General features: G+C 41.2%; 1 protein-coding gene across 4 annotated transcripts in view; it reads right to left on the reverse strand.

Moving 5' to 3' along the window:
* The window catches only part of LOC129362806 (transcription factor SOX-6-like), a 137,490-nt gene that overhangs the window by 54,786 nt on the left and 69,323 nt on the right, over nucleotides 1-13,381 (reverse strand). For all 4 annotated transcript variants that reach the window (XM_055034565.1, XM_055034578.1, XM_055034556.1 and 1 more), the window contains one exon: nucleotides 5,895-5,984. In XM_055034565.1, the coding sequence (XP_054890540.1) occupies nucleotides 5,895-5,984 (90 nt within the window). The remainder of the gene's footprint in view (nucleotides 1-5,894; nucleotides 5,985-13,381) is intronic.

Raw genomic sequence — 13,381 nt, forward strand, 5'->3', positions numbered from 1 at the left:
CTCCAGTTTCTGTTTGACTTTAGTCTTAGTTCACTCCCTTCTTAGATCATTTATAGATTTCAAGCCTTCTGCTTTTCTCCTGCTCCTTTCTGGCATCTGCTGTCGTCAACGACTTTCTCTCTTCTCAACTCTAAAACTCTTTCTCCTGCTCCTCCCTTTCTAACTCCTCTTCACCCATCTATCCTTACTACTGTTCTCTCCGCTCCTCTGGCTGGATTTTCACTGATGGATGCTTTATAACCATATAACCACACACACGCAATATAAACAGACTTCTTTTGTGTTTCCCCATGTGTTTTTGTTTTTTTGCAGAAAGTGAAACCCTATTGTGTAATCTCAACAACTGCGATTACGACTCCATCATTCATCTTTGCGGATTACGGGCTGTGCATTCCAGACGCGCTGCTGTGCGTTCCTTCGACGCTTTCTGGCACCAGCGACATTAAGAGATATTTCCGTTTCCTATCCGTCAGGATTATTCCTGACGCCTGCTGAGGTCACGGGCCAAAACAGAGAAGCCATTAGCTGTTTTCTCACTCGGTTTGGGCGATGTGGATGTTCCGCGTCTTAACCAGAACTCCTGTGTCCTCTGTGGGTTTTGGGGTATTTTTTTTTTTTTTTACTGTTACATTTAGTTTCGGTTTAAAACAAATCCTGACTCATTTTAAACCTCACATATGCAAAGATATCTATGTATAATTAAAATATCCGTGCAATAAGTCCACATTATTGGCCATCATAAAGCAACATATACTTTTATAAGGCGTCTGTATTTTATTGATCAAAACTGATCGAATTTTAATCAAATATATCGACGAAATCAAGATTTTCAATTTTGCTTTTAAATGATTGAAAAAAAAACATATGAGTTCAAATATTTGATATTTTTCTGTTTCGGGAAAATATCATTTCAAAATAATAAGAATGATGAAGCCCTGATGGATCTTTACAAATGACCACATAAAATAACTTAAGAAATACAAAAAAAAAATGAATGAAAGAAAAAAAAAGTTTTGTTGATGTTGAATACAAAAGTTTTGAGCTGCTGTTCCTTTTGGTAGCAGTACTGTTTTGAAGTTTCTGACCCCATTTACTTTTTAATGCAGAACTTCGTGTGCCACTGCTCAGATTGACAGATCTTTGGAAAAAAATAATCTCTGAGCCAGGAAGTTGTTTTTTTCCTAAAAAAAAAAGTATAGAGACCAACCCAAGACCAGCTGTATTGACAATATCAGGTTGGTAAGACATCATGCAGTAATGTTATTGTGTAACAATCAGAAATGACCATATCTAGCGTCAAATTTTCTTTCTATAAAGGATATTCTGAAAGGAGCTCCCTTCTTTTCTCCTCTGGCAGAAGCTGAGACATTTTCAGGGAGACGACCAAATAGATTGAATTTTTTTCTTCATCTCACTTTGTGGGCTAAAGTTGTATCAGTCGATATGTTTAACCCAGATCTGGAGGCTGCAATGATGTGAAATCTAATCTGAAAATATTCAGGTTGACGTCAGTTCGCTACTGCGGATGGATGGACGGACGGACAGAAACTTATGTTTTCATGTGAAAAATAAGAAATAACGGCAAAAAAAGTAAGATCGTGGAGTAGACGCTTGAATGTGAATATGATTATTGCAGCCAGATGTGCCAGCTCATGCATCTAACATTATAATGAGACACTCTCGATCCATCTGTTCTTTTGCTTTACTAACTGAGTTTCGGTGAAAGATTTAAATGTAAATGCTGGAAAATAATTTAAGGAAAAAAAAATATCAAGAGGCTTAAACTATGCAAAGAAAACCATGTGGATTATTAGGAAAGATTTTACACCATTTTGTTCCTTATTTCTTTTTCTTACATCAAAAATAATTAAAGTTTATCTTTAGCAGAGACAAAATCTCTTACTTTTTGAATTTCCTGACAAATGAACATTTGAACATCAAGGTGCACTGATTGCCGGAGAGCAAAATTTGACGATTTTTGAAAACTTTGATCTCTAACAGCTTCTATTTCTTTCCTTTCCAATAAAATCCTGGGAAAACAACTACCAGGTCTGCAAGTCAGACAAAAAAAAAAAAAAAAAACAGAAATTGGTACCAGCCAGGAAAAATATATAAAATCTGTAAAATATTACAGCTAAAAAACATGATTGGACAAGATCCTGAATCTTCATGAGAGATTCAGGAACTCTTTAGAACTGCAGGTAAACTCTGCAGACGAGTTTCAAGACTGCAGCATGTCAACTAAGATATTTCCAGGTGACAGGAGAAATAACTCCAGAACAAATAACACTTTGGACTCGGGTTTCATTCACACCGGCCCTGTTCAGTCCACTTTAATCCAACTCCTGTTCGGTTGTCCAGAAAGTCTGGTTTGGTTGTCGAGGTGTGAACGATCAATCGAGCTCTGATGCCTACCAAACAACCAAACTTTTAACCAACTCTTAAAGTCATAGGCCCTGTGAACGTCAAACGGACCTGAGACCGCTCCAAAAGCAGGAAGCAGGCAACAGCCCAAGGCATTCTGGGTAAACGAGTCCAAAATAAACACACGAGAAATGTGTTTATTTTGGTCTTTTGCCAAAAACAAGAGAGAAATCCTACAACCTCTAAAATCTCTAAAACCTCTAAAAAAAATCATTTTATGAAGAAGGAAGTTGCGCTCAAGTGTCTTCTTCAGAGGTTTTTGTGTCATTTCCTTCAGCAGCATAAAGTGCAGCGCCACCTCAGGCGAGGAGGGAAATAGGCTTTTCAAATAATTTGTTTAGTTCGACACAGCGAACAGCAGCAGCTGAAAACGTAACAAACGTCCTAACTTTAGTCCCCAATGCAGCCGAGTCTATCGGACTATCAGACGTAAAAACGCCCAGAAAGCTTCAAGAGGAGACATCACAAACAGCACAACTCACCCCCCAAAACACTGGGTATCTGTCTTCTACATATTTCCCACCAGACATTTTGAATAAAACACACATTTACTGCCGCGCGCGCACACACTCCGAGCAGTAATAAATTAAACAGGGTCATCGGTTTTCCTCACCCTCAAAGTAACTGTGACTTTACAAGCTAGTTCAGGTTGTTGTGTCAGGAGGCACTAAGCAACAGTTGTGTTTGCGTATTTAGGTCAGCCAGACCGACACGGAGAAATAAACCGTTCCGCTCCAATCAGGGTGTTCCTTTTCAGCTGGGCGGGGGGAACGGAGACATCTGCGAGCTCCGAGATGGAGAACGCTCCTGTGCCCACGCGTCCATCTCAACGGGGAGCAGGAGGCCAGCTTTTCACCAAACTTCAGTTAGGTACTTTGAATGACGTGAAGAGACAAATAGGTTTGACTTTTCCTTCCAGTGTCCATCAGTATTTCCACACCGAGGGTCTCAGCGGTGGCCACTGACTAATACTGTTTGTTGCATAATTGTATTAAGCATCCCAAAATGAAGGTTAGAGACCAGGCAGCAGACTGGGTGTGTTGGCGCTTGTCATTTTAGCTTCTGTAATTTCCAGAAGCACGACTCGACAGGAAGGCTTCTTTTCGAGTTAGCAGGCTTGTAACAGATGTCCAATTATTACTTTGCAAAAGGTGCTTACGGATGTAAAAGCAGTCTCTCTTTTTTTTCTGCTACGGTAATTGGAGATGGAGTTGGCCACAATTAAGAGAAGGAGGGGGGAAGCTTGGAGGGGCGGAGAGGGGAGGGCAGATTTCTGGGCTGAAATGAAACTCAATGTCTGGCCTGTTCTGCTGCAGAAGACTCTCTGTAGTTGATTTTTCCACAGAGGAAATTCTTGCCATTTCAACAGGAGACGATCACAAACAGGCTCTCTCTCTCTCTCTCTCTCTCTCTGACTGAGAGGACGGCCGCTAATGACGAACGTTAGAGCGCGCGAGCAGGATCTGCCGAATCATCCGAGACTGAAAACCTCACTTTGTCTGACTCCTCATCAGGTTTTCCAACGGTAGGAGTGCAGATCCTGTTATGTGACTTGCGAATTTCATAAAAGTACAGACTTTACTGCTTAAAGTCGGTTATGTGTGACAAGACATGTGACCTTCAGTCACATCATGAAAATGATGTTTTTATTAAATATTACTTAGAAGAAATTTGATTAATTAATTTAATGCCTTGAAATTGGGCCTCTGTCTCTTTGAAAACTCCTGTTCTTTCTAAAACTCTGCCTTCAGGAAGTCTTCACAACATGGCTCCACTATCAACCCTTGAAAGTTTTTACCAGCGTTTCACTGAGAAGGCGCTCGTATAATGAGCTCAGCAGGCTTTTGCTAATTGCTGCTGGCTAGTTTGAAGGAGCAAAGTGGGGGGCGGCTGTTCGGTGAGACCAAAGTTTGGAAACGGCAGCTCAGAGGAGGAGCTTCGTCCTCGAAGGGGGTAGGGGGTCTAGGTCCACCCAGGCGATATACACAGCTGAATGGTTGCCATGGACATGAAAGGATTTCTCAAACATGCGTGAAAGAATCGAAGCAAAACTCCAACACTGGATGAATCTTTCAGGCTCACTTTGTCCTCCACATGTAACATAAAATGTTACAAGCAGGTTATTGGTACTTAAATACATACGCAGATGTTTCTCTTAAACTGTTATTCATATGCTACTGCAACACATTAATTTTAAATATATTAAGTAAAAAAACTAATGCGATAAATTGCTTTCACTTATTTACTTTTTAACAATAAATCTCCCAAGCCGGAACCTTTGTGTTCACACGTTTCTGGTACGACTGTAATTCTGACGCACAATCAGCAGCAAAATGTTTCATTCGTCGATGTGTAGTTTTTGATTAAAGAGCGATTCATTTCCACGGATAAATTAAAGATCCCGAAACAAACTCAATTCAAACCTTCAATCCCCACTTCTAAGACGAAGAGAGAAACAGAGAGAGAGCGATTGTCTGTTTATATTTACCAGGCATAGTGAGACGGTGACACAGCGATGCACGTTGTTGTGAGATGAAATGGTGACAAGCGTCTGATTTTCTCAAGCTGGAGCTGCCAAATCAAACTGCGGCAGAAGAATCGCTATTTTTACATCTGAATACCAGAGCCAGCTCCAGAATACTTTTGTCGCTGCGATTTATAGCCTCATAAAGGCTATTTGCTGATGCGGACAGAAAGCCGGGGGCTCGTGTCGCCTCTCCCCTCCAACCCAACCGTTAATCAGAGATACAATTATAACCCGTAGGTAGGCCAGGAGGGCGTTTACGCTCCTGCTTTCATGTGTTCAAAGTGCATTCAGGAGATAAGCATAGCATTTTTAGTCAATTCCTATGGAAAATAGCCCTGATTTTTTATTATTATTTATGTTTTTTTTTTTTTTTGCTCATGTTGATTGATTGTATTATGAGTCTACTTGTGTTTGGACGAGCCTCAGGAGAAAAGTAGAGCTCTAGATGTGGACGGTTTGAAAAGATTTGTAGTTTTCCTGTCAGACTTTTATAAATAAACAATAATTTCTATGCTCAAGTCAAAAAACTAGTGCAGAAGTAAACAATATTTAAAATGGCATGAACATAAAGAACACAAAGTGTAGACCAAAGTCTCATTTTCTTTTTACATATATATCAAAATCAAAGCAGCAGAGTCTTTCCTGTATATTTTCTAACTCGTATCTCCAACAAATTCCATCTTCCGCTACGTTTCTAGACAAACTCGTAAAAGAAACCATAATGAAACCTTATTGCATTTCTTTAGCAAAGTGTTTTGTTCCTTTAAAAAAAAGGATCAAGTTTTAAGGCCACGCAATAATTTTTCCACACCGGCATCCCTCTAACCGGCGAACAACTGTTTTTAATATTTGTCCTGACCTTTTAGTTTTTTTAAAAAACATCCCTCAAACAGAAGCAGCTGCATTCAGTAACAGTTCGGATCTCGAACGTTTGTGTTCTCACCTTTGACCTCCCCCAGCAGCTCGCTGGCGTTGAGGCCTTCGACGTGATCCTTCCAGTCCTTGGAAAGTAGCCTCACCATGCAAGACGGTTCTGCGGAAAAAAAATATAAATGAAACGTTACGTGAATGAGTCTTCAATGGCTCTGAGAGTCAAATATTTAGAAGAAAAATCAATCACATTTTATGTATAAGGCACTTTACGACAGGGAGCAGAAGTGCTCTCCATTTTAACTCCGGGATAAAAATGAAGAAAGAAACTAAAACAAAATTAGTGGAAACATAAAAATGACAAAATACTACAATGTACTAAAAGCAATTCAATGCATCTTTAGCTTAGCTTAGCAATTTTAAATGTTATTTACAACAGAAGTTTGCATTTCGGCGTTATTATTTCATAGCAAAATCGTGGACCCTTCATGCACCTGGCTCATGGAAAAGAAAAGAAAGTGGGACGGGAGGAGAACCCGGCAGAGAGAAGATACTCGTTTCTCGTATCTGTGAGGACTTGTTAGATTCCAGAATGTCCTCCAGCTTCTTCTCCAAAAACATTTTAAAAAAAAGAAAAGAAAAGAAGCAGCAGCCATCCAGCTGACCGATATGACAATGTGCGTATTATACAGAGACAGGCTCTTATTTGCGGCCGTCTTCTTCTCTCACATTGTGTCTCGTAGCCTGGGGATAACAGACGGCGAGGGACACGTGGTCGTACGTGGTCATGGGATTCATAAGGTCCCATTTGTTCGACGGGAGTCCTGCTGTGAACTTCACTCCAACAATGGGAACGATTTTTGATTTATCCCCAAAGAGGCCGGAGGAGGCAGAGGGAGGCGATGGTCGGGTCTTGAGAGAGCAGGAGCGTCACGGTGTGGATAAAGTCGTGAAGAAGGAAACGCACATCGATGGAAGGCTGCGGCTTCAATCAATGTGCATCAGAAGGAGGTGTCTTTCTGCAAACCAGTGTCAAAGTTAGCGCCGCGTAAAGCAGTTTGACTGATGACATCATATCCATGGAGACACGCTGCAATTTACTGTTTACATCTGGAAACTTTGCGCATGCACATGATGCAACATACGGGAATTCTGTCGTTTCTAGGCTGCCGAACTGTTTTCTATCCTAGTTTATTAAAAAAAAACACTTGTGTTTGCCTGTTTTGTTCTGTATTCGATTATGATCATAAGTTGAAACACCAAAATATCCAATTAAATAAAATTATTTTGAAACAACTGTGTCGGTATGCCGATGCTAGTCTTGTGCTGACTTGGTATTGAGTTGATACCCACTAATCCATATGATCATAAAAACTGTGCATTTCTATTCAGTCTCAATACTTTGAACAACCACCTTCCAACTCTAACTACCAGCTTTGCACAGCTGTGCCCACAGCATGATGCGGCGGCCACCGTGTTTCAACCAGTGTGTGGTTGCTTCAGAGTTAGCTCAAAATCCATATGGCAAAGAACAGGAAGGCCAGAATGTTTTGGTTTCATCTGATCAGAGAACCTAGTTCCACATGCTTGCTGTGTGCCATACCATTACCACTATACTGCAGGGTTACACTTCATTAGTAGGGCGAGGGAAGATGGTCAAAATATGAAGAAAATACAATTATTTTCCTTCTATTTTGCCATATTTGTACTAGTTTGTGATTGCCACACACAATCTAAATAAAGTACTCAGATGTCGGTTGGTGTGGTTAGAAAAAAAATGATTCACCGGGTGTGAATACTATCGCAAGGCTCCGCACGATGGGAGCCTCCTGCATGCAGAGCCGCTTGACGCACTTTTCAGCTTGTGAGTTTGTGTGCAAACAGTGGTTTTCATGCCAGCGTACGCGCTACAGATGGTGTCAGAGCCACGCAGGGCTCTGTGCCAAAGCCTCAGCAGCCTGTGGATGTCAAAGGCACACACACACACACACACACACACACACACACACACACACACACCACACACACACACACACACACACACACACACACGCACATACACACCAACATGCACACACATAAAGAAAAAAAAATAAAAGAGACATTCTTGGGCTCTGTGTGGAAAACATGCCCCTGAGGGCTTGCCTGATTTAGAATGGTTAATTCAGACAATAGCTCATTTGTGGTGCCCTTATTCTGACAAAAGGCGCTATAGGCAGTCATTACTGCACATGCTCCATTGTGAATGGCTTAATGTTGAGTTTGTACGTTCGGGCCCACTGTGCGGTCATGGGATGCCGTCCTCAAGCAGAGCACAACTTCCTCACTGAGCTCATTAAAGCCTAACATGTTTACAGAGGGATTATGATCAATATAAATAAGCTGATGCAGGGGTCTGGATCATAAGGGGGCAAAATGTAAACAGAGGGGAGACGGCTGCACAACATAGCAGAAAACCGTGTGTGAGCTACAGGTATTACTGCTGATGATTCAGCATGTCAACATTACAGCGGTGGACACTGCTAACTGGAAAACTAAAGAACTAATAATAAACATTAGTTCCACTAATGCTAGGGCTCTACAGACACAAAAGTTAATGCTAAAGCGCTACACCAATACAGTATTTAGCAGAAGCTAGGCTTAATGTTGATTTAAGTTATATCTATACAGCCCTCTAGCACTAAGTTGATTTAGGAATAATAATTTACATATAATGCCCTTAGATATTGTAATTGTGATCATATCTTGTTCTCTTTTGTCCGTGTTTTATTTTGTTCCTCAATATTTCCTGTTTGAGGTGAAGTAATCCACACAAAAAGAAAGACCAGAATTGTTGTGAACGCGGTCTCTGCCCACTTCAAAATAAGAGCATGAACATAAACGCCTAACTACTTGAAGAATTCAAAGCTTCGGCACAGATGGCCAACATTATTATAACTGAAACTTTACAAAACAGCCGAGTAAAGTAACGCTTTGGAATTCATCAAGTGAAAATAGCAAGAAGCTACGTGCACTAAACGCTTTCAAAGTTAGCAAAAGAGCTAAAGCGCTAAACAAAAGTCACTGTAGTCAACTTAGCAACTTCGCTGTTATATTTCGTAACTTTTCAGACGATGAAAAATATAAAAACTAGGCAATGACGTCATCCAGCAACTTCTACTTTTCATGCTGAAAAGTTGGCAACAGAGCGGAAAATTAGCCCCACTGTTAGTGGATTAACCCCGCCTCTCGATAGGAACGTTAGCTGTTGAGACACCAGCATCCCTCCCGACCCCACTAGGGACAAGGGTGTAAGGCAAGAATATGAGATATTTCCAGGAAAACGAGGCCACCTTGCTGTTAAGTGGAGCAATTAATACAACAAGAATGATTCTCATACATATAAATCAGACAGGCTAATCTGCTACACTGCATATATTTGCGTCAAATGCTGATTCTTGGAGTCACTGTCTAGTACTGCAGTGGGACAGATGTGTTTTCTCGTCAGGCGACCAAAAGACGCCAGTGTGCATTTTTGTAACAGGCCTCCTCATCACAAAAAAATTTCAGTGCAATTTATGAGAGCTTTTAAATGGGAAACTGCAACCTGTAACTCAGAGAAGCATCTGCATAAGTCAACCGTGTGTACGCCGACACACAATTTACACCCGCTGCACCGATAAACAGCCCCGCGTCAGGGGACGGAGGGAGAAGAGGAAGAGATAAATGAAAAGGAGATGTTTTACCCTAGATGGCTCTCTTATCTGTCGCCGTGAACGAGTCAAGGTTCAAGAGCTGTTTAGATTGGGAGGTAGGGGAAGGGCAGCGGGGGGATAAAGATTCCACAACGTCTGAACGCAGACCTCTCTATCAAGAGGAGGAGAAATGCAGAAGATGGATGGCTCAGGGAAAAGAAGAAAAGAGAGCTGGGGAGAAGGGGTTGAGGAGGTAAGGATGGAAAACGATGAGGTGAGAAGTAGAGATTGAAACGCTCTGATAGCCTTGAATAAAACTAGAATAGTGTGGCAGAAAACAAAATTAGAATAGAAAGCAACAACTATTCCTACTGCTGCATAATTATTGTTACTTTTGATGCATTTACACCTGCTTCAACTTGAGCCGCTTTAATAGAAATGTAGTTTGGTTGCCAAGAAAGTCTGGTTCGTTCAGGCTCTGGTTCACCTGAAAACCTTGGTCTCCGTTTGGCTGAAGTTAACTCTGACACGTTCGAATGTCTATGTAAACACCAAAAGCAGGAAGCGAACTCTAAAGGAGGGCATTGTGGGTAAACACAACCCAAAGGAAAGCGGGAGTCTCTTGCTAGCGTGAGAAATGGCTCGTGGAGATTTACCGACGACAAAAGAAAAATCCCACTAATGATCAAATATAATAATACTCCATCTTTGTTTACATTTTGTGAAGAAGGAAGTTGTGCTCTTTGTCTTGTTCAGAGGTTTTCATGTTGTTTCTTTCTGTAGCTTAAAAGGATTTTAAATCTTCACCAGAAAGTTTTGCATAACTACTTAAAACCAGCCTCTGCCAAAATCACATTTGAGTTTAGTTGTGAGAATTTTCTATCATTTCCAGCCATTATGTTACTTCATGTAACTAAAGATTCATATTACTAGCATGTGACCCCGTCCTGCTTTTTTAATCCATCAGCAGCTAGCGTGGATCGAGGGAAGACAAAGGCTAATGGAGGCCCGTGAAGCAGCAGAGACGCAGTAAATCAGGAGCCAGGCAGCCGGACCGCTGCCAAGTGTTTTGGGTACACATCATTTTATCACCTGTCTCCGCGCCAACCTGCCATCACGCAGCGCTTTGGATGTTGGGCAACTCCCTGTGTGTTTCCCTGTTTGTGTGTTTGCCGCACGCCGGGCAAGAATCAACAGTCCCGAACAACTGCTGCCAACGAACACACAAGTCTGCCTCAGGCTCCTTCTGAAGAGTCGCCTTCGCTGGTTTTATTTCCCGCTTTCACTTCAGTGTGTTTTCTTTTTTTTTTAAGTTTAAATGAAACAAACTCTGTAAAATTTACTCTCACATCTACTGTGGGACTACTGTGTTTCCGATCAGTTCGAACCGGAACAGGGTGGCTTTAAGCTCACTTAATCTTTAGCCTACTTCAGGTTGTCAGACAGGTTCTGTTTAAATCATTTCTTGATTCTGCAAAATGCAAGCAATCACAGTTAATACATAATTTAACAAATGGAGTTTTTACTTTATCTCATAGGTTTGGCTTGGAGAACCTATTATTTCCCTGATAAATAAAATAATCACATGAACAAACTGCTTTACTCAAGTTTTTTAATTTGATTGTAAAATTTGATTGATGAGAGGAAAAAAAATTACGACTGGGTCACACGCTGTAATAAACTGCAGTGCAGCTCAGAAACTCAGAGCTCAGGAGTTTGCCATAAAATACCAAAGTAAAGAATAAAAAAACATTAATCTGAAGAATGAGTTAATGCTAACGTCAACAGAGACCCCGTGTTTTAGCGAGCGTTCATAGAACACACCCAGGAACGCCAAAAAAAAAAAAAAAGGTCTCTGTGTCTTCACTTCGCTGCTGAGTGCCGGTAAATGGAAGCTGACAGCTACACTTTGCACTTCCAAATTTATGTCGGGGTCTGTGACTTCAGCTGCAGACCCCACAGCATCATGACGCAGAGAGAAAGAGGGAAAGAAGGAAATAAAGAAAGAAACACTGAATGGAGGAAGAAAGAGAAGGGAAAAAAGATTTGTGATTAAAGATACATGATGAAAGGTGTTCAAAATTCTTTCTCTTAAACAACTTTCTCCAAGTTTATGTTTTTTTCTTTTTCCCAGCAATAGAGAGTGTTTTGTGTCAAAATCCCATAATTGTCTCAACGCATATTTCCAGAGTTCTCACTGAAGTGATGGATGAATGGAATTGACAGCGGGAAGAAATTATTGGAAGAAATTAATGCAGGTTAGGAGGTAATGGTGGAAAAAGAAGTACAGAAGGAAAAATGAAAAAAAGGAAGAAAGTAAAACAACAAAAAAGAAAAAAGAATATAAGAAAGAAAAACAACAACCCTAAAAGGGCTTTTATCATTATTTCATCCATAACTGTCAATAAAAAGGTCAAAGAAAAGAAAGTCTGGTATGTTTAATTATTTGGCCTGCGTATAAAGCGTGTTTGCCACCCCCATGTTTCATGCCACCCCATGAAACATGAGGGTGGCAGCATCATGGTGCGGGATGCTTTCATTTAGCAGGGACAGAAAAAACTGGACAGAAGGGTGAAGTTTTCCCTCCACTTCAAAACACCACCTCCGCTTTGGTCTTCGGAATAAGAACCCGAGTGGAAGACATTCGAGTTTGAATTTGTAACATGGCCAAAACGTGAAAAAGATCAAGTGGTGTGAAAATTTTCTGCAATGGACTGTGTTAGAAATGACAATAATAATGAGGACGAGAAGCAGGAATACACTGAGTAGAGATGGAGGGATAGAGTAGAGCGAGGGAAGAACAGAGACAGCAGCTGTCCTAACAGCTGGCCAGCAGGATTGATGTCTCCGTGAAATAAAACTCAACATATGTTCAAACATGAGGTGGCGAGCCAGCCAGGAGGACAGGACACACACACACACATGCAGAGCATACACTGATTAAAGAATACCACCACACTGCTGAGACATTTAATTGAACAGTGGGGCTACATAACACACACACACACACACACACACACACACACACACACACACACACACACACACACACACACACACACAAAATCAGTCGTGTTCTAAAACCATTACGCTGCAGAGCGGTTTGCTGCGCCGCATGTTAGCACGGTGTCTGTTTCACACACACTATTTTCATCTGTCAGATGACACCCCAACTCTCTTGTCACAGAACACGGTCAGAGTGAAGGTGTGTTGGAGGTTTGGGGTTGTGTGTGTGTGTTAACAAAAGCAAAAAGGACAGAACCAGTCCTGTTTGCCTGGTTGGGTCCCCGCAAAAAAGACAAAAATATATAAAAATATATGCCACAGAAAGACTGGTTGTATCTTATTGAAGCACTTTTTAAAAATGTTACATAGACGCAGAGGGAGGATGAGGAAGAGGACCTTAGACCAAGATGAAGAAGAGTACAATGGTAGTTCAATGAGATTAAATGAAAAAAAAAAAAGGTTGTTTTTGGGAGCTGAGGGGTTTTGTATTTAAAATGGGGGCTTCTGGTTCCTTCTCTTTCCCCTTGTGGGAATCAGGCTTTGGTCCCTACAAAAGGAAACACACTGGAGAGAGACGTGCCGATCCGAGCGAGGCGCCTATTGATGTTAACTCAATATTTAGAAGTGTAGCTAACATGTTTGTCTACACTCACTTGTTTTTGATCACTTCCTCTGCTGTCATTGCCAAAACTACAACCAGACTACAATTCTACAATAAGAACGTCATTCTTCACAACTCCTCCTTCTGTTCGCTGACTGGCCCAGGAGAAAATCTACCAAAGGGAATCCAACTCAATGAGAGAAAGTCCAGACAGAAAACTGAGGAGAAATGAGGAAAGCAACGGCCAAGCTAGCTGGGACCCAAAGAGCAAATGAGGTG

This window comes from Poeciliopsis prolifica, unplaced genomic scaffold (assembly GCF_027474105.1).
Source record: "Poeciliopsis prolifica strain line A6 unplaced genomic scaffold, Auburn_PproV2 SCAFFOLD001, whole genome shotgun sequence".
NCBI classification, from domain to species: domain Eukaryota; kingdom Metazoa; phylum Chordata; class Actinopteri; order Cyprinodontiformes; family Poeciliidae; genus Poeciliopsis; species Poeciliopsis prolifica.